The sequence below is a fragment of the Bos indicus genome, chromosome 20 (assembly GCF_029378745.1).
Source record: "Bos indicus isolate NIAB-ARS_2022 breed Sahiwal x Tharparkar chromosome 20, NIAB-ARS_B.indTharparkar_mat_pri_1.0, whole genome shotgun sequence".
Classification (NCBI taxonomy): domain Eukaryota; kingdom Metazoa; phylum Chordata; class Mammalia; order Artiodactyla; family Bovidae; genus Bos; species Bos indicus.
In genome coordinates, this window is record NC_091779.1 from 3,701,510 (window position 1) to 3,723,908 (window position 22,399).

At 41.7% G+C, this 22,399-nt stretch overlaps 1 protein-coding gene across 6 annotated transcripts in view; it reads right to left on the minus strand.

The window, feature by feature from the left end:
- FBXW11 (F-box and WD repeat domain containing 11) overlaps positions 1-18,974 on the minus strand; it is a 131,519-nt gene extending 112,545 nt beyond the window's left edge. For 4 of the 6 annotated variants that reach the window (XM_019982813.2, XM_019982810.2, XM_019982809.2 and 1 more), the window contains exon 1: positions 18,783-18,973. In XM_019982813.2, the coding sequence (XP_019838372.1) occupies positions 18,783-18,827 (45 nt within the window). In that variant the 5' untranslated portion in view covers positions 18,828-18,973. Of the gene's footprint in view, positions 1-10,071; positions 10,234-18,782 lie in introns of all 6 variants that reach the window. The other 2 variants (XM_019982812.2, XM_070774518.1) reach the window with 2 other exon arrangements.
- Positions 18,975-22,399: the final 3,425 nt, after the last annotated feature.

Sequence of the window (22,399 nt, forward strand, 5' to 3'; positions counted from 1 at the left end):
CATGGACAGAGGAGCCTGGAAGGCTGCAGTCCATGGGGTCACTGAGGGTCGGACACGACTAAGTGACTTCACTTTCACTTTTCACTTTCATGCATTGGAGAAGGAAATGGCAACCCACTCCAGTGTTCTTGCCTGGAGAATCCCAGGGACGGGGGAGCCTGGTGGGCTGCCATCTATGGGGTCGCACAGAGTCGGACACGACTGAAGCGACTTAGCAGCAACAGTAGCAGCAGCAAGTTGATTAAAAAAAAAAACAACACTACAATGTAGACATCCATACACACTGAACAGAATGGCTAAACTGAAAAGGACTGGCAAAGCCAAGGGGATATCTGGAGTGCTCCACGTTAGAGAGGGCATCTAAATGGACAGAAGGGTTTGGGAAACAGCTCCACAGATCTACTGAAACGGAATACATGCCTATCCTCTGACCCAGTAATTTCACTCCGGGCATTTTATAACTGAGAGACCCAAGTGCTTATGTTCACCTTAGAAATGTTATTCATAATAAAAGCCAAAAATTGGAAACAAGCCAAGTAATGTGTCAACAATAAAATAAAGATGAACTATATACACAATGGATTAATGGACCAAGGGGGGAAACCTGTTATATACAACAGAATGGGGAGTTTCACAGATACAGACATGATGGGGGTGGGGGCAGAAATATAAGAGTATGTATTAATACATTCTGTATAACTCGATCTATGTAAAATCCAAAAACAGCCATAAGTAAACAATAGTAAAAAAAAAAAGGCCAGAATAGACATCTGGGAGGGTTTATTTCAAGGGCCTCTAGCATCTTCTCTATCTTGATCTGGGTAGTGGTTACACAATGTAGTACATACCTATGTTAAAAAGAAAATCATTGAGCTGTGCACTTAAGACTGGTGTTCTATACTCTTTGTAAGTTAAATACTCACACGTGTGTGTGTGTGTGTGTATACACACACACATACACATACAGCTGCCCTGTAACCAATCTTTGTTCAACCCTGAAGCTGGAAGCCTTTTACACAGTACCCAGGTGTGGTTCCCACTGGTGTACATCACTCTCACTCCCAGGCTCCTCAAGCCCATGCTCTTCGTGCCCACCTCCCTCAGGTTATCTGAGCTGGCAGCGCCACTAAGTATCTGGGGCAGTGCCACTGCCAACAGGACTGGATAGAGTCGCGCCCTAACCAGACAGGGGAGACGCCCAAATACTTATTAACAGCATGTAAGATTGTAATAAAGGTGCAACTTTAAGTCTACGGTGCAATCCCTTATTGACTCACTACCCTGTTGATTAAATTCTTGCTGAGATTGTGGAGAAAACTAAATACAAGCAGCCAGCATTTGAAAAGAAGTTCCAGCATCACCAATATTTCGCTTGGAAGTTTAGTTCCCTAAAGTTTACAAACAACTTTCAGGAATAAAGGCGTATCAGAGGCTTTGGTGAAGCATGTTATTGTGCATACAGCAAAACTAAACACAGAGACCATGGATGAAACTATTACCACTGTCTTCCAAAACTAACCAATACATTAAAAAATACGTGGCTAACTTCCAGAAACCTCCAGATACTGATTTATGTGTACAAAGCTTTTTACAAACTGGACTTCATGTTTTAAGAGTCTGATTTACATTCTTTTCAATACATAGACAGAAATTCATATCAATACCCTCTACCCGTTCTGCGTTTACAGTGTCTTACTTCCTCCTCTCTGCACCATTTGTTACTATCTTGTGAGTTCTTCCCTGAAACATTACAACAGTCTATTAATTGGTCTCCCTGCTCCACTGCATCCTCCAAGCTGACTGCCACAGTGATCTTCCTAAAGCATGGATTTTGCTCAAACTCAAGTCACCTCTCATCTCCCATTACACCCACTACTCTCTCATCCTTCCTTTCCTACAGGGAGGACAAGTTCAAAAGAAAGTCTTACAGGAGCTGTGGTGAACCGGAAAGGACGAGCCTTGGCTCAAAAAAGCAGCCATGACTCAGCTCCAGTTTTCAGATAAACCAGTGTTTTGATGAGAAATGTCTCAATTTTTAAAAATCTATGTGGATCAAATAAATTACATCTGTGGATCTCTATCTACAGGCTACTTGTCTGTAACTTTTGACCTAAAGGATAACCCCAGACCTGATTATAATCTCTTTGCATCTGCAATCTACCTCAGTTCCTTCACACAAACGACACCACAAGAGTCCACACAACCACTTACTCGTACCTCCTGACAGACAGCACGCACTACAGCCCACCAGCTACGACTGTTCACTCACTCACCTTTGCTAGGAAATCCCTCTTCCAACCCAGTACATCCACATCCACTTTGCTCAGGCCTCAAAGGATAACTTTTAAAATTGTCCTTTATAGAATTTCCTTTTTTTTCTAGCTTCCACACAAAGTGTATTCCACAAAAGTGTATATCCACTTTTCATGATCCTTGGCAGTTTTCACATTGTACTACAGTTTTTAACATAAAAGATTGCAAGATTCTAGAAACAAGATATACACCTGATGCTGTTCTGTATTCCCTACATGATCAAACAGAACCTGTTGATTATGTGCTTAATAATTAATGAATAGAGCTATTTATCTGCCTATATGCATGGCAATTAGTACTTCAACTAGATGGCCATTACACAGTATGATCCCTAGGATTCTGAAAATTAAAAGGCTAACAGGTTCAGAAAAATATCCCTGTAATATTAACTTTGATTCAGAACTAACATGAACCCATGATTCTTTCAAATACATATTTTAGTTCTGTCTATTGAAAAGATCTAGAAGCAACAAAACCCAATAGTATTGATTTTGGTTTCTAAACACCGTTCTCCACTAAAAGGAACCAGAGCTTCTTGGAGAAATGGTTGATTCTTGATATGTAGGCAAAGCAGAAGACCAAGGAGCACACCAAAACTGATGGACTCACGTTGAAAAGGAAGCAGGAGCTACCCTGAGGGGCTCTTATTAGCCAAATGTGAACACCCATAAAGACTGTAATTGACCATTAACACACTGAATAAATAAACGTCTATGAAGAGTACAGTGATACACAAAAAGGGAGGAGGAGAAACAGGGACGGCCTCGGTGAATGCTAGCTAATAAATACAGACGAAATGACAGAAAGCCAAAATTTTGTAATTTATATTGTAATAAATGATTTCAGGCTCAGGAAGCTGAAACCACAGGGTGAAAGGCTATAATGTAACAGGTTATTTACAAGGTACTGAAATATTATTCCATAGAGTCCTTTCTAATAACAGATGATAAAACTGTACCTTAATGGAGAGATGTGAATGCTGCCACCTTAGACAAAGCATCAAATTTAGCCCAGCTCATAATGGGATAACTTGTCATTTGAGGTGCCTCCCGACATGACTCAACCCAAAGTACACTTCACCTGTGATGAAGCACTCTTGTCAAAAATGTTTAAATGAGCTGCAATCAAGCCTCTCATATAACTTCCCGTTTACAGGAAGTCAGGAGCTAGAAAAGCAAGCTCAATAACACCATGAGGAAATGTTCAAACAAGTGAAGAATGTGGCACATCCTACAGGACAACTGAACTGGACTTAAAAAAAAAAAAAAGAAAGTCAATCGCAGAAGACAGAAAAGGGCAGAGAGACTGTTAAAATGAAAAGAAATTAAAAAGACATCATAACTAAATACAAAGGGGTTATTTTGCTTGGAACCTGGTTTTTGTTTTTTTAAAGAAGGTGTGCTCGAAAAGACATTCTTGGGACAAGTGGAAAAATTTAACTGAATATTATATTATTGAATTACTTTCATTTTCTCAGATAAAAATAGCTTTTGTGGTTTTTATTTTATGTATAAAATGCATATGACTATATTTAATATTTGGTTGTAATATGGAGATATATACTATATACATGGTACATGTATTATGTGCGTGTTGGCTTTCAGAGAGGAGAGGTTATTTTTATTCTTAAAAGGTACATGCTGAAATATTTAGAGTGAGGTATAGTGTCTGCAAGGTACTTTCAAATTGTTTAACATAAAAGAGTGCTTACTTGGGGAGAGGACACAAAAGGGAAGAGGGTGGGAAGGGAAGACCAAGGTGGGAGCAGAGAAGTGATTCAAATAAGGCAAAATGTTAGTAACTGTTGAGCCTAGGTGGAGAGAGTATACAAGTGTTTGTTGTACTGTTTTTTCCTCAACTCTCATATAAATTAAATTCTTCATAAGAAGAAGCTATGAGAAAAATAAAAGAACAATTTAAAAAGCAACCAGTTTAGAAACAGTGTAATGCTATTACACCGGTTACATCTGTCCTCCACTACCTTCAGGAGTTTGTCCAAATTCATGTCCATTGAGTCAGTGATGCCCTCCAACCGGCATCCTTTGCCGCCCCTTCTCCTTCTGCCTTCCGTCTTTCCCAGCATCAAGGTCTTTTCCAATGAGTCAGCTCTTTCCATAAGGTGGCCAAAGTGTTGGGAGTTTCAGCTTCAGCCCTTCTAATAAATATTCAGCATTACCCTTTAGGATTTTAAATAGCTCAGCTGGAATCCCATCACCTCCACTGGCTTTGTTCCTAGCAATGCTTCCTAAGGCCTGCTGCTAAGTCACTTCAGTCGTGTGGACTCTGTGCGACCCCACAGACAGCAGCCCACCAGGCTCCCCCGTCCCCGGGATTCTCCAGGCAAGAACATTGGAGTGGGTTGCCATTTCCTTCTCCAATGCATGAAAGTAAAAAGTGAAAGTGAAGTCTCTCAGTCGTGTCCAACTCTTAGCAACCCCATGGACTGCAGCCTACCAGGCTCCTCCGTCCATGGGATTTTCCAGGCAAGAGTACTGGAGTGGGGTGCCATTGCCTTCTCCTCCTAAGGCCTACTTGACCTCATATTACAGGTTGTCCAGCTCTAGGTGAGTGACCACACCTTTGGTTATGGTTATCCGGGTCATTAAAACCCTTTCTGTAAAGTTCTTCCGTGTATTCTTGCCATTTCTTCTCAATCTCTTCTGCTGTTAGGTCCTCACCATTTCTGTCCTTTACTGTGCCCATCCTTGCACGAAATGTTCCTTTGATACCTCCAATTTCCTTGAAGAGATTGCAAGTCTTTCCCATTCTACTGTTTTCCTCTATTTCTTTGCACTGTTCATCTAAGGCCTTCTTATCACTCCTTGCTAGTCTCTGGAACTCTGCATTCAGTTGGATATATCTTTCCCTTTCTCCCTTGCCTTTCCCATCTCTTCTTTCCACGGCTATCTGTAAAGCCTCCTCAGACAACCACTTGCCTTCCTGCATTTTTTTTCCCTTGGGATGGTGGAGAAGCTGACACTGAAGAGAATGGGAAACTTTTCTTCTTACTGAATACTCTTTTTTGCACCTTATAACACAGACATACACGATATATTCAAAAAAGCTTTTTGATAACTATTGATTGTAGCTATGATGAAATCATCATATCTTCATGCTTTCATGATCAAAGCCTAATTACAGTGGAGTTATAGCTCACCTGAGAATTACAGTCTAAAGTCTGTGCATAAGATGAAAATAGCACATAGAAAAAATCTGCCTTAAAAATCTCTTAAATATATGCCACACTGGACCAACACATCATCTCAATTATTTCTACACAGCTAATTTTCACACAAGCACTTGAACAGTTTGCTGTTTCTTCGACTGACTGACTAGTAGACGCTGAATAGCTGGTTTCTACTCAGGCCTCCTGCTGTGATGTTAGAAATGTGTCTTATCACAGCCATATGAGAAGCACTCAGGAACTGAGACAGGTTGAGAGAAGAGCAAATTTCCATTTCCCATTTCACACTTAATCCAGAACGTTCACTGTTTAGGTTAATTTCCCCTTGTTTTTGTCATTGGATGTAAAAAATGAATTTGACAAATCTACGAATGGACAGAGGAGCCCACTGGGTTGCAGAGTCGGACACGACTGAGTGACTAACACACAGGTAAGATGTGTAATGACAAAATGGCTCTTTAAAAATACATTTCAAAAACTGTATCTCTTTGAATGAAATAAATCATTACAGTGGAAAAAATACCACAATCCAAACATAAGGGACGAATGTGAAGACTGGGAACAGGCTGTCAGAATTCCCAGATCAGTGTGAAAAAAGAGTAGTAACACCTCTTGTTCAACATCATAACCTGAGCTGTAGCCCGTTTCTTTATATTAGCATTTCCAGGCACAGATATAGATTCCTCAAATCTTTATTTACTCTTATTAATCTTCAGTTCAGTTCAGTTGCTCAGTCGTGTCCGATTCTTTGCAACCCAGTGTACTGCAGTACGCCAGGATTCCCTGTCCATCACCAACTCCCAGAGCTTTCTCAAACTCACGTCCACTGAGTCGGTGATATGATCCAACCATCTCATCCTATGCCATCCCCTTCTCCCACCTTCAATCATTTCCAGCATCAGGGTCTTTTCCAGTGAGTCAGGTCTTTGCATCAGGTGACCAATGTATTAGAGCTTCAGCATCAGTTTTTCCAATGAATATTCAGGATTGATATCCTTTAGGATGGACTGGTTTGATCTGCTTACAGTCCACACTCTCAAGAGTCTTCTCCAATACCACAGTTCAAAAGCATCAATTCTTTGACAGTCAGCTTTCTTCACAGTCCAACTCTCACATCCATCCATGGCTACTAGAAAAACCAAAGCTTTGACTAGATGGACCTTGGTTGGCAAAGTAATGTCTCTGCTTTTTAATATGCTGTCTAGGTTGGTCGTAACTTTTCTTCCAAGGAGCAAGCGTCTTTTCGTTTCATGGCTGCAGTCACCATCTGCAGTGATTTTGGAGCCCAGAAAAATAAAGTCTGTCACTGTTTCCATTGTTTCCCCATCTATTTGTTTCCCCATTTATTAATCTTCTAATTCCACTAAATAAAGTTAGCCACCACTTGAGGCTAAATAAAAATCCCCAAACCTTTCTTTCTCTGCTCTCTCTGGTGAGTTCCCAATCAATATTCTTACTAGATACTTCTCCTTTTAGAGGATTCACCCACTGAACAACTCACTGAACAACAACTGAACTCACTCCTTTCTCATCCCTCCACACTCTCCAGTCTATTCTTCTAGTCTTCCCTATCTTGAAAAAGAGAACAAATATCCATTCTGGCGCCCAAAGCAAAAATCTAAAATTCCTGTTACATCCATCTTTTACTCCTATAGCCAACCCCCAAGTCTGTAGGTCCTACCATCTACGTCTCTTTTAAGTCCACCCCACCTCTACCATGCCCATTGTCAATGCTTTGGTTTACCTAATCATTGCTCACTTGAACTAACTAGACCCCTTGCCTTGAGTCACTTCAATCCATCTTGCAGACACCTGAAAAGTTAACTTCTTAAATGCAAATTTGGTTACACCACTCTTTCTACTTAAGGAACAAAAGGCTCAAGAACAAGTCCCAAAACAATGATAGAGTGAGCTAAAAACAAGACCATTTAATAGCATGAACCAATACAAAGAGAATGTGTCAGGCGTTTTTATATGAGTGTGTTCCTATTCTACCCCCACACTATAGGACCAAATTAAATGAGCTAGTAAGTGTATTTCAGTAAAAAGAGGCCTCAGGGAAGCAAGGAAAACTCAACTGCCTTCTTAGAGACAAAAAGGAACACAAAATGGATCCTAACAGTGATAGAAGTGCCTTAAGGAAAACAAAGAGCTTCCCAGATCTGTAAGACAAGACTGCATTCAAGCTGAATGTATTAACATGCCTAAAATGAATGCCATAATCAGAAAAGGATATGGGAAGTAAAAGCAAGCACAGAAGCTGCAAGAAGACAGAAAAATCATCCATCCTTAAAGTAAAAGATGAATGAGGTCATCTCAGTCTCAGGTCAGCAAATATATCACTTCCCTGGTCAAGTCCATGCTAACTAAACCATTTGATTGGCTTGAGTTTTCAGGTCCTTCTAACTAGTGTTTCTTATTTGAAAAACTTAAACTGGCATGTTGAATAGGACCTAATAAGCAAATCTACCAATCAGAAAAGTTTACATTAATCACACCAACATGCACATATCATTATAAATTAATAAACTGGAATTCTGATTTTACATATCAGTCTTGTAAGTCCAACCATGGGATAAGGAACTGGCTTTCAGCAAGCTGACAAGATTAGATTTCTAAGAGTTAAGTCCAGAATCAGACATAAGATTGAAGTTAAGTTCTAAACTGTATTTGTGGCTATTTAAATTAAAATTTTAAATCCAGTTCCTCAGTTACAGAGCGTCACATGCAGCTGGTGGCTATCATATTGAACAGCACAGATAATGAACATTTCCACGATCCAGAGAGTTCTAACTGGACAGCACTGTTCTGGAAGATAACCTTAAACTCACCCTATTGTGAGTCCTCTCAGGAAACAGCCTGGTAGACAGTCTTGGATGACTGACACAGAATCCTAGAGCTAGACTATCTTCTACAGAAGGTACAAAATAGATACTCAACAATTGTTTCCTTTCCCTTTGTAATGATTTCATGGAATCAGAATACACAATTTTAGTCTTCAGGATTTCCACCCCTCTTTTTATCACTAGATGATACTCCACAAACTTGAGGCACAGACATTAGAAGCACATTCTCTAAGCCAAACTGCCTGGATTCATATCTCATCTTTGGCGCTTACTAGATATGTGGCCTTGAATATGTTATTTAAGTACTCTAGCCTTCTGATTCCACATATGCAAAGTAGAAATAAGGGTACCGACTTCACCGGGTTCCCATGAAAATGAGTTTATACGTGCACAGTGTTTAGAACTGTGCTCAATACAGAGTAAGTGCCCAATGTTAACTGCTACTGCTTTTACTATCAGCATCAGCATCCTGAAAGCTCTTCACTTTCCATGTGGAAACGTGAAAAATGCTCACCCAGAAGAAATATCAACAAATATAAAGGAATAAAATAAAAGAAGGATCGTAAAGCCATAGGGTCAGTCTATGATAAAGAATTTTTTTAAGATTAAAGGAAATGAGTACTCTGGAGTGCTTAAACACCAGAAAAAGTCATGAGTTTCCTGAAAATGTCTTACTTGTAAGACTGACAAACCACAGGTCAAAACTAGTCTATATAATAAGCTACCGAGCTATTTAAATAACCAATGAAAACTAAGGACGAACTGAGAAGATACAGGTTTGAGTTCACTAGACCAAATGATACTTCCCTGTATAAAGCACATTTTGACATTTAAACGTACAGCCTCTCCTAAGTTAGCTTTAGGTTCACTTGATAAACTGACCAAAGATCTTCTAATCTTTTCATTAAGAAGAGAGAGCATCAGATGTAAGTAAAATATCACACCCAACAGCGACCCGTCAGGTGGTCTCCAAGTGGAACCCCACAGGAGAAAACCACACCTTGCTCTAACGGTATACAGACAATATGAAAATCCTGAAGTTAAGTGCAAACTTCAGCAAATGTAGCCAGATGGAAAGAGCCAGAGCTTTGGAGACATACAGGCTCCAGCTTAAGAGCCTGGCTCTGCCACTCACTAGCTGGAAGTGGCTCTGCCACTGTACTTACTGTACTTACTTAAACTCAAGAGCTTCATCTTATTGTCTGTAAAATACACACGGAGCACAGGCCATCTAAATAAGAAAAACGTGCAAAGAGCCTACAGTAGTGGCTGGTACTTAGTAGCTGCTCTGTAAACAGTAGCTAATTAGAGAAGACTCTCCAAGAGTCTTAAGAATAAAAGACCACTACTTTACATAGTAAAGACAAAAATTATTTTGACCAGGTAATAACTATAAATCATGAGATAATACAAAATAATCATCTGTCTCCCTTATTTTCCAACTTATTCCTCAAAAAAAGTCCCTTGTTTACTGAACTGAATTTCCTGTTAGGCTGTGACTACAAACCTTTTGGGCCTATTTAATAAAAATAACTACATTTCTTACACTGAAACAAAGTTTTGACCAGCAAATACCCAGCTAATCCACACCAAAACATAAACACTAAACATAAATATCTAACATTTTTTTCCTTTCTCTATTATATTGGAAAAAGAAGTAAAGGAATTTTAAGTTTCTCTCAATGAGTCGAGTTCTACATAAGAAAACAATACAAGGTAACTGCTTACCTGGACAATATTTTGTACTTCAGATCCACCAATCCAGAATGAATGGGGGCACTCCCTTTCAGACTAGTCTGAGAAAAGACAGCAGTCAAGCAGCTTCCAAGATTCTGTCCGTTTACTGTATCCAGCTTTCTTCAACAAAATCCCAAACATGCACTTCGGTAACTGTTGAAAGACAGAAAGCAATCCATACACCCACCATGGCACCAGTGGCAAAGGACAGCCACCAAGAAATGGAAGGAGGGGTCAACGGAGTGGTGGATCTGAAGCACAGAAAAAAGGTACAAGCCCTGAGTCTGCGGTTTCATACGAGAGGGTGTGCAGGAGCACTGCTCACCTCTGTGCTGAGAGATGGACAAGAAATTCCACAAAACAAAGAAGGAAGCATCCCTAACATTAATACTCAGTCATGACAAGTATGCAGTTTCCAAATACATGATAAAAATTTCCTCTACTATCCATATAAATTGTCCCAGATCATTCAGCTACAATGAATTTTAACCATTTCCTAAAACCATTCCTCTACAATTACAGAAACTTTGTCAGTCATAATTAATAGGGGAGGAGGCTCAAATATTTCCTAATAAAAATTTATTTAAGCACCTAACAAAAAATTTTAAGTTTGCTACACATAAGACATCTACACATCACTCAAATCTTAAACTCTCAGCTACAATATAGGACATTTCAAAACATGTGACATAACTTTAAGAGTGAACTTCTAACTCAGTAAAGGCCAATCCCCCACAATGGCCAGTCACTGGGTACACCAGGGAAAAGAAAGAACATAATAAACAATTTACTAGATAACACCTTTAAACACATCAGCCCGGTCCACTTTATATCAACATTCTTTTATTACCATACCAACTCTTACAATTAGACTATAAATTCTAAGCAAACTACAAGGAGGACAGGAAAAGGTATTCAACAGGATGCCACAGATAAAAAGTTAAAAATCCAAAGACTGTGAAGCTGCTTGCACATACATTTGCTACTTCCTCAACTGCCATACTACTGCCAAAATGCTCCTGAAGTGACCATGATACCTGAAGGGCTACTAATGGACCAGGCCTTTTACATTCACTACTCATATTTAAAAATATGAGAAGAAAGAACTTGCTCAAAGTCCCACATCCACTAGGTGGTAGAGCCCATGCCCTTTTCATAGAATACGGTGGCCTCCAAAGTCCAAGGACCAAAAAGACCATGATTCCTGGGGCAGAAGAAACCAAGCTCTAAGCTAACTGATGTCAGAACAGAGAACCACAAAAATACAAAACAATAAGTATTTCAGCCTAGCTGAACTAAAATACAACTGAACTTGTTCAGCCATCCTGAGAGGGCTAACTCCCTTAATCTTGCCACTTAAAAGCACTTCAATATCAAAAACTCATGCAATTCTAAGGCTACAACATGAATTTTATACCCTTGCCCACGCAGCCTGTGTGCCTAGTGGCAAAGATGTGTCTGTGACAAAGACACAGAATCCCAACCCCAGCTGAAACCAAAGAATTCTTGAATTCCAAGATTGGTCAATAAATAGTCCACAGGCAAAGACTAAAGATGTTCTGGTTTTTCATGTACTGGCAAAGCACTGAAGTGACTGAAGTACCAGTCTAAGAGTAACCTCTTCATAGCAAATAGGTAGAAATACCTTAAAACCCCCAACTTAAATCACAAACAGTAAGCGCTCAAGCCCTTCTCATTAGTCTAGAGCCTAATAAACTACAAACCCAATTTTGACAAAAAATGCTAGTGGGCTACAGCTAGTAGTTACCTGCTAGAGCAGTACAGTCTGATTTTCAAAGCACGTAACTCACTGCTACAACCAAAACACAGCCACAAACAATCTGACTAACAGACTCACTTCTGAGCCTCCTGCACCATCAGGCCTTTTCTTCCATTAGCGAGTTAACTTCCCCTTCTTTCCTTCAAATAAACATTTACTGAATGCCTAATTGGTGGCAGGCCTTCCGCCAGAGAAACAAAGATTAACAGATGTCAGACCAGGATAGTAAGGATTAAGTTCTTCACGTCCTCTGCCCCTTCCTCTTTGAGTCTCCCAAGCAATCATTTCACAGAACCAAAACACATTTTATCATTAGTTCCCAAAACTGGTTAAGAGTTCTCAATTTAACTCTGAAATAATAATTACTTGGGTTCTTTTTTCTTAACAGAGTTCTCACTTAATTTTTTTTCTTCCGTGGACCAGTGGTTTGCTCTTAGAGAACAGTTTTCGATATTCATAGTACTTAGGTATTTGCACATCTCTCTATTCACAAACTTTTTTTCCACCTACATGTTAATGTCCCACAGTTTCTACTTCACAGCTTTCCATTCTGTGAAGGTCTTCATTGCTGACTAACCCTGAGAGGGAATCTCCTAAAAATGCTTCCTGCTGACATAACTGGACTCAGCAATCTTTGACTTCTGTTAATAAAATCCAGAGTAGATACCCTACTGGACTGTCAGGTCTACCTGGCTGGTGTCTCATTTGCCTACAAACTTCCTGTTAGGCAACTGTGATCAGCAGAAACTGAACTGAGGGTAACAAGCACATTCTTGACCAACAGGTTTTTCCCCTTTTGTCAACTAATTCAATGAACAACAATAGAACTCAGGAGGAAATCTTGTATCCAGTCACCGCTTACTCTGTTAAAGGTCAAAATCACCAGCAAACAAGAATAAGAATTTAAAAATTCTAATTTCCTTGGCTAAACTAAATTGATCAAACATAAATCACTATGCTCAGTGTTAGTATGAACAATTACCAGTCTCCTTCTACCAGGAAACGTAAAACAGGGTTAAAGTGGGTTCTCTCCGTAACAGTACAGGTCTAATTATGTCTAATTGGTAGTTCTTAGTAATTGAAAGAGTATTTCCCAGATTTCCAAGGCAGTATTGACTCTGTATGATTTCATCATTTTCCCCAAAGAAGCCTCATTAAATGCATGGCTAAAAGCAACTGAATTTTAGGCCTCTGCAAAGCTTCACAATTAAGTACATGCACACATCAGGGACAAAAACTAAAACTTTTCTCACACCATCTGTCTTGACTGTACTTGACAAAATACGGTCCCTGTACTTGCAGGGAGAGTTAGCTTGGCAGACAGTTGCTGAGAGACAAGTCTTTGCAAGGTCCTTTCACATACATCTCTCATAATCCTCCCAACACTGAAGCGATACCTGCATTTTTTTTAATTTTTACACACAGTGAAATCTTACCAGAGAAAGGTTAACTTTCTTCAGGTCACACAGCCAGCAAGTGAGAGTTATGATACAAACTCAGGTGTTTCACCCTAGAGCCCATGCCCTTTATGTTAAATCATGTGTCTCTAAGGTCACAGGTCCTTAGAACTTATCACCATTTGGCAAGTTCACATCAACAGATATAAAAGGAATTTGGTTTCCTCAATATTCTGCTATCACCCACGCTCTGGGATGTATATAATTCAATTTGTATATGTTTAAGAGTCTGTAAATAATGGTTAAAATGTCCATGAACAGAAGTTTGTGCAACACATACCACCCTTCTTTTCCCTTTAGCAGTCTTTCTCCCCTATCTATCCCCACTTGTCTTAAGAATTATCAAACAGAAATGCTAAAAAGGCTTCATAGCATGAAAAAAAAATCTAACATTAATTTAAATCAATATCTATTGCACACCCAAGCGCTAAACATAGTGAAGGATTCAAAGGACAATCAGCTTTAGACATGATCAAACTTCCATGATACACAGGAAGGTCTGGTAAGTCCCATATGCATTAGGAACAAGTCATTATGAGAATTAGTGATATAGGTGAGAATTTCCAGAAAAGAAGATGGCTAAGATACAGGCAGACAGCAATAACCCAAGTAAGCAACCAACAGGAAAGCTCAACTCAACATTTACTGAACACCTTCTACAAGAAGGCGCTGTTGAGGAGTTTATCATTTAACAGGGGACACAAACAGGAAACTCTAATACAAGCGCAGAAGATGCCAAGTGCCACAGGATAAATCCAAAGTGCCAGCACTCATTCATTTAACGATGATTATCATGTAGGCATTGCTATCGATACAAAAACAAAATTATATCTGCCACCATAATATAAATTGACATCTAGAAGAGGTATCTAAGTTGTGTTCTGAGAGGAGAGAAGAGGACGTTATCAACATGGGTGAAAGAGAGGATTGCTGAGATCTCACCTAAATCAATTTGGCTGGAGAGCTATTAGGTCCTTCCCATTAATATCAGTAGCCTGAGACACGGGCTTAGGTCAGTTCATATCAGTGCTGACAAAGGAAATCTGAAGAACAATGGTCCTCCACACTTTGGCTGGAATATAGAATAAGTGAGGAATGTGAGAAGAAAAAGCTGGAAGGGAGGCAGGAATCTGAATAGTGAGGACTTCAAATGCTTTCTTTCCCTTTAACTGTAAATATCACCAGGTGGAAGCCAAGATCCCAGGCTCCTCACAGCGCAGGAAAGTCTGTTTCTAAAATTCATAGGAACAAACATAACTACTCAGAGGAATACACGTGCTGTTCTGTAAACCTATGAAATGGGCTAGCAATCCTCCTGTGCTACAGAGCTCTCTCGGTTTCCAGGAGACAGCAGTCAGGGGCCAAGAGTGCCAAGACGTGCGAGCAGGATCAGGTTTATCCTTATCAAATCTGAAAGGACATCTAACCTACTCCAAAATCAGGACTAAAAATTGATAATATTTGAGCCACAAGCCTCTTGAGGCCAGTCAGTGAGGTCTATAAATAGCATGTGATTTATTTCATTTGGACCCTACTTAAGCCTTTGTCTATTTAATCTGCATTTGGTAAAGCAGCACACGGCTAGAGGCAATGAGGATAAGTGATGGTGACAAAGACCCAATTTTTTAAAGGCGCCACTAAACAATCCCACTATTTCACTTAGAAAGCCAAAGACTAGAAGGGGGCAGGGGGAGAGATGTAAAAAGAACAAAAGATAATTACTTCCAATAATGTCATTTAGTTTCTTTCATCTCTTTGGTCTTGTGGCCTGTCTGTACTTCAACAGCTCTAAAAATAGATTTGATATTATAAGTTCTTAATGAGATCCAATGTATTTTACCCATGTTACTACATTCAACAAGTAATATAGCCATTCAGAGGTAACCAGAAGGGAAATGATTCACTTAAGGTCACTTAGCCAAGAAGTGAACCAAGCAGCTAACAACAGAGGATAAACTGCCCATTACTTGAGTAAAGGGGGTAAAGGGTACTCTCACACCCACAGAGGAGGCAGGATTACCCTTCCCAAACCTTTAACATTAACTTTTGCTATTTTCTAACAGGCAGGCCTAATGATCATTTCTTCCAATTAGCAGGTCTGAGAATGCTTTCTAGTAATAAGGGCCTGAGCACAACTTATACTTCTAATTCAAGCATTAAATATCATGTGATACATAATGCAGCTTTCATTCTTCCCAGTGAAGTCCACCACACTAGACAAAGCCTGGTGAACTTCTGTGTATTTCCAAATGGTTTACTCCTTGTCTAGCTCAGTAATATTAAGGCTAATTAAAACCAAAGTTGGTGACGGAGAGAGAAGCCCGGAGTGCTGCAGTCCATGGTGTTGCAAAGAGTCGGACATGACTGAGCAACTGAACTGAAAACCAGAGTCAGAAGCTTAAGAAGCAGTCCCACAAACTAGGTATGTATTGGGCCAATATAAGGCCATGAAAGTCATCTGATGGTTAAATTATTCACCATCAGGAATTATAAATTCAGTTGTCTCAATCAAGAGTTTACAGTCTATATTAAAGACTGAATCCTACCTACGAGGTAGGTCAGCTGGAGAGGCACTTTTTGTGAACCTGGTCACAGGCAGGCGTAGGAGTAACAACGGGGGTTATATTTTGAATATTTAATTATTCTATCACCAGTTTTATTTCCTAGGAAACTCAAAAAGTGCAAGAAAAAAAGGAAGGAGGAATGAAAATCAAAGAAAGTAGAGGGATGAAGATTAAGAAATTGGTGAAACCCTGTTTCCTTTCTTTGATAGAGCACACTCTGGAATACCAATTTAAAGTTACCCTGTTAACCATTAAGTACCGAACTGGTACAGGCAGCACAATCACAAATATTTGAGTACTGAAGCTGACTCATAAAAATCTAAAAATATTTCATGCTTTAGGCTTTCAAAATACCGTCAGTTTAACCCCTTCCACTCCTTTCATCATGTTATTTTGAAACCAGTGTAAAAAGTGTTTTTAATCTAGTTCTGGAAACTGTAATTAAAATGCAGTGAATACAGAAAGCCACGTGCAATTAGATTTTAAGGCATTATCATTCCTACTCCTGATCCTGGATTTATTAAATCAGTTGTTAAGTATCTGTGCTATCTATAACACTAAAATAAATACATATATGTTTACGAAACAGATGCGTAAGAGTCTTAACTGGTAGCCCTTTGAGGGAATATCACAATCCGTATATGAAAAGCCACTTTTAAAACTGATCCAGATGATTACCTGATTAAGTCTTCTCTGTTAAATTTTCTAAGAATTCCACTTAATAATGTCCCTGAAAAGTCTGAAATATCTTTTCAGATCAGACAAGTACAATCATGTAAAATCAAAACACACAGAAAGCCAGTTATATTTAGGAAGAATTTTTTTTTTCCATATCCATTCAAAGACATTAAATGGATTACACTGTACTTTAATTCTTTTGAAAAAAACATTCTACTTATTTTATTTTAGGCTGCACTGTGCAGCTTGTGGATTCTTAGTTTCCTGACCAGGGATAGAACCAGGGCCCTCCGCAGTGAGTTCTACCCACTGGACCACCAGGGAAGTCCCTAGTTATTTTTTAAATGAATGAAAATGGAAGGAGAATTTAACAGCCAATTTCAAAGAGATACCAAGTTACAATTTTTTGCTATGTCCTACTTCTCCTGTTGTAAGTACAGGTATTGTACATATGTAAGAATATGTACTATGTACTATATGTGTAATTCCATTAGGATATTTTACCAAAATAATCCCTACAAAATCTGCAGAATATCAAAAGCTTGATTACAAAAGTTTGATAAGTTGTACTGACAAGTTACCTAATAAGTGAAAATCAAATAAAAACTCGTATCAGTATCCCTTAGAAAGCAACCACACGTGTGCTCGTGTGCACACACACACACACACACACACAAATCAGAAACTACCAGAGCTTTTTTTTGCCCTCTAATTTCCAAGACTGCTGGAGAAGTGCAGTGAATTATGCAAAGGACAGCAAATATTAAGCTGCCTCTGTATTTACGCTACTGTACTTCCATTTTTAAAACATGCATATCAACTCCCCAGACACCATCATCCACAGAAACCATGCAGCTATCCAGCAGACTTTCAGTGTCACCATTTATTATTTATAGCATTAAATGGGGGAAGTAGCTCTGATGTCACCGACCCTACCCAGTGGAATCACTGACTCAATAAACATTTTCACACTGGAGAAAATCTGGCTAGGAAAACATTTTGCTGTGTTAAGTAGATTCTTTCATCTTTCTTCTCAACCCTAGGGTAGAAGAGCTTACTGTTTGGAGAGATACAAAGGCACTGTCAAGGTTTCCACAGGAAGAAAACCTGGGCATGTTCATTTGCTGAGGCAAAGACTTCCCCCTCCCAACTCTCCAGAGCCCAGTTTGATTTCCCTAATGTTCAAACTGGCAGTAACAGCTGCCATATTCTACTTTTTGCGCCAAATCATCCACCAAGTAGCAAATTTTTCGTTTCCACTAGCCACTCTCTCGTGGTCCTGTTTCTAAAAACCCATTCTGGATCCAAGTCCTAAGGCGGAAGGGGGCTGGGGTGTTGGTGGGTTCAGGGAGTCTGGCCTGGCTACCAAAGGTTTCTAAACAGAAGAGAGATCGCTTCCCCTGGGCCGTAGGCTCCCCCTCTCCTTTTTTTTCTAGAAGAAAGAACTGGCGGCAGTGATGAGGACAGCCCCTCCCCCCTCCTCCCCAATTTCCCAAAGCAGCTGAGGAAAACGTGAAGTTACAGTTTCTCTTTCCAGGGAGATGGAATCCAGAGTACCTAGGGCCTTGCTCTGCAAACATCTCTTTCGGCCGAGTAGGAAACCCTTTGTCCGAGAAGCCGGACACCACAGGGGGCCGGGAAAGAGGCCCCTTTTCGGTCACAGCCTCCAACCCCAGAGCTCTCCACCTCCTCCCCTATAGGGCCGATGCCGGCACCAATACAGCCCTAGGTCGAGACGAGGGTGCTGAGACCCCTTCCGGGATGCGGAGGCCACGGCCCTGTCGATCTACTCTGTACCCTCTCCCATCACCATCTCACTCGGCCTGAGTGGGGCTGGCAAGAGCGATGCAGGCCTGGGCTGGAGAAACAGGGAAGAATAAAAAAACACCTTCTAAAGGGGGAACGGGATGCTAGAGTGAGTGTGAGCTAAGGCCACAGCCTGAGCGAGCGAGGGTCGTTCGAGGGACGGGCCCGGAGATAGAAGGGAGGGAGGGTGGGAGGAAAACCGAGTGGCATGGAGGGGGCCGGGCCAGGTCCGGCCTGCGAGCTCGAGGGATCCGGAGGAACCGCGCCGGGCCAGAGGCCAGGCAAGGCGGGGGGCCCAGGTCCGGGCCGAGGCAGCAGGGAAGGGCCAAGGCTGGCCTCGCGCCGGACGTTGAGGTGGGCAGGCCCGCCCGGGGCCGGTAGGACGGAAGAACGGACGGTCCAGCGGGCCGCACTCACCATGAGCTCGATGGTCTTGTCCTCAATCACCGAGTCGGGCTCCATGGCGGCCCCGGCGGCCCCGCCTCGCTCTCCCCGCGCAGCAGCGAACGGCCCGGGCGGAGGAGGCGACGGCGGAGGCGGCAGAGGCGGAGGCGGCTCTCGCACCCACTCTCGCTGCCAGCCCGCCCGGGCCGCCGGCAGCTCCGCCCTCCCCTTCGGCGAACGCAGTACGCAGAGCGAGGACTACAGCTCCCGGCAGGCGCCGCGGGCCCCGCAGAGCGTTGTGGGGACCAGAGTCCGACAGCAGGCCACTCTCTCCCAGCTGCTCGAAGCGGAATTCGGAGCGGAGAGCAGCATTGGACTGTGAATGCGAGACTTGCAAACCTGAAGACTTAAGGGCTCTCTCAAAGTAGGGCCTGGGCAGCGCCCCAACTACATGTCCCAGAAAGCCCTGCTCTCGGGTTCTCCTTCCGGCTACCTTCCCCCGACTTCCTGGCAGCCCGAGGCTACCCGGACCGGCACCGAAACTCCGAGGCAACTCTTCACTTGTCAGAGATACTGCGACCGATTTCCGCACATGCGCGTTCGATGTCTGCAGCGCCCACTCGACGCTGAAGTAGCGGCGCTGCTGATCCGCTAGCGTTTAGGATAGGGTGAGGTGTGGGCGACAGGTGGGTTCGACGTGCGACAAGGAGGGGGTGGTCGTGGGGCTCAGGCGTGGGAGAGCGGCCAACGAACGGGAGGATCTCAGGCAGACGGGTAGGCTGTGACAGTAGAGGCGTCCTAGAAGTGAGTGTTAGGAAAGTTAGTAGGGGAAGAGAAGGTTTATGGTCTATATGCACCACGTACCGGGAGGAACTGAGAAATGAAAGGGAATCTGTGTATATTGAGCCCCTTTAATTCATTTGTTCAGAAAATACGTTTTTAAACTTCCAGCCTCTGCTGGGTACCAGTGTGGGCACTGGAAATTCAACTCTGAACCTTACAGACAAGGCCTCTCTGCTCAAGGAGCTTAATTCCAGTGAGGGGAAGACAGGCATTAATCGCAGGAGTGACAGGTGCTAAGAAGGAATACAGCTGGAGACGCCTTCCAGTGAATTCTGCCTTCAGCTCTGTGTGAACTTTGTCAAGTCTGTCAGTACCTCTAACCAAAGGGGAGCGAGGGCACACCGATAGCTGAGCAAGTTGAGTTTACTACTGGGTGCAGGAAGGGAGGACACATACCGTGAAGAACTGTAGAACATCTCAGAAGGAGTTGTCAGGTGGTTTGGAAGAGGGTTTAAGGAAGTGGGGCTTTATTCTGGATAAGATGCTGTCAGGAAGTGGGGAAATTCTCTGGGTATCCCAATAAACCTTACCTAGAAAGAAGGAATGCTAGAATGAGTCTAAAACTCTAATTGGTAGAGAAGCAGGAGTCCCTCATTAGCCAGGTTGGGGGATGTTTGGTCATTTTTTATGGTTTGGACAATGTATATGTTTTATCTGTATTCAAATGTAATTAAGGAGTGGTATTGCTTTTGTATTGATCTGTCATGGTCACAGAATGGCTTTGTCTAACGTTAATTGTTCTGTGAAATTATATTTAACAGAGGAACACAAAGCCTAGCTAAGACGGCCACATTTATCATCTAATTGCATCACTACCCGTCCAATTGTATCAGGCTGGCTTCCAAATGTCAGCCTTTCTCAAGTGTTTTGCATTCTCTGCACCTGTAAAGTGAAGGAACTAGATGACCTAGAAATCGTTCCATTTCCAAGGATTAAGTTATTAGAGTAATTTATATGCAGGCAGGACACAGTGTAAAGTTCTGTGCAGGTAGATTTTGAGTTTCATAGTCCTTATCTGCTGCTTTCCACTGAAGGAACTGAAAGAGCACAGAATTAGAAAGTTATTGCTGCTAACTTGGTGTCTTATTTTCACCATACCCTTTGCCTCTCTGAGCCTTGAGACGTTCATTAGTAGAATAAAGGGGTTAAAATAAATGACCTCTGTTTCAGTTACATATTGCATCTTACAAACCACCTCCAAGACATAGTATTTTTTTTTAACTTTACAATATTGTATTGGTTTTGCCATATATCAAAATGAATCCGCCACAGGTATACGTGTGTTCCCCATCCTGAACCCTCCTCCCTCCTCCCTCCCCATACCATCCCTCTGAGTTGTCCCTTTGCACCAGCCCCAAAGCATCCAGTATCGCGCATGGAACCTGGACTGGCGACTCGTTTCATATATGGTATTATACATATTTCAATGCCATTCTCCCAAATCATCCCACCCTCTCCCTTTCCCACAGAGTCCAAAAGACTGTTCTATACATCAGTGTCTCTTTTGCTGTCTCACACACAGGGTTATCGTTACCATCTTTCTAAAGTCCATATATATGCATTAGTATACTGTATTGGTGTTTTTCTTTCTGGCTTACTTCACTCTGTATAATAGGCTCCAGTTTCATCCACCTCATTAGAACTGATTCAAATGTATTCTTTTTAATGGCTGAGTAATACTCCATTGTGTATATGTACCACAGCTTTCTTATCCATTCATCTGCTGATGGACATCTAGGTTGCTTCCATAAGACATAGTAGTTTAAAATAACAGCGCTTTATTATTATTTACATTGTGTGGGTTAACTGGACTCAGCTGAGCCTACGTAGTTTAAGCTGCGGTTACTCATGGGAACGCAATCAGCTGAGAGCTCATCAAAACAGTTTCTCATCCTCCAGGGCCTCTCTTTACCAGCTTCTTACCATTCAGGCTTTTGTATGGTGACTAGCTTCCAAGAGGACAAGCCCCAGTGAGCAAATGCTTACCAAGATTTGGTTGCCCACATTCCATTGGCTAAGACCAGCCAGATGGCCAAGCCCAGAGTCAGCGTGGAAAGGGCCTATACAAGGTTGTGAATTCAGAGGCATGGTTCACTGGGGCCCACTAATGTAACAGCCAATCAAGACCTTTAAAATATCAGCACTTGCCACAGGAGCTAGCAAAGGGCTAGGGTCGGAATCACAAACTAAATATGAACCCCCATTATATATGTGTGTCCTGCACTTTTTTATTGTTTCAAGTTAACAGTTCCACATTTTCAAATCTGAATTTCTAACTTGTCTTGAAAAATTAGATTATCTGGTTGTATTGGATCTGCATGGCAGCAATATGCAGGGGTTAAATAGAATTGGGGCTTCCTAGGAAGGAAAGTTGGAAAAGGCAATGGCAACCCACTCCAGTACTCTTGGCTGGAAAATCCCATGGACGGAGGGGCCTGGTGGGCTGCAGTCCATGCAGTCGCTAGGAGTCCCACACGATTGAGCGACTTCACTTTCACTTTTCACTTTCATGCATTGGAGAAGGAAATGGCAACCCACTCCAGTGTTCTTGCCTGGAGAATCCCAGGGACGGGGGAGCCTGGTGGGCTGCCATCTATGGGGTTGCACAGAGTCAGACACGACTAAAGCAACTTAGCAGCAACAGCAGGAAGGAAAATTATGACCAACCTAGATAGCATATTAAAAAGCAGAGACATTACTTTGCCAACAAAGGTCCATCTAGTCAAGGCTATGGTTTTTCCAGTAGTCATGTATGGTTGTGAGAGTTGGATTGTGAAGAAAGCTGAGCGCCGAAGAATTGATGCTTT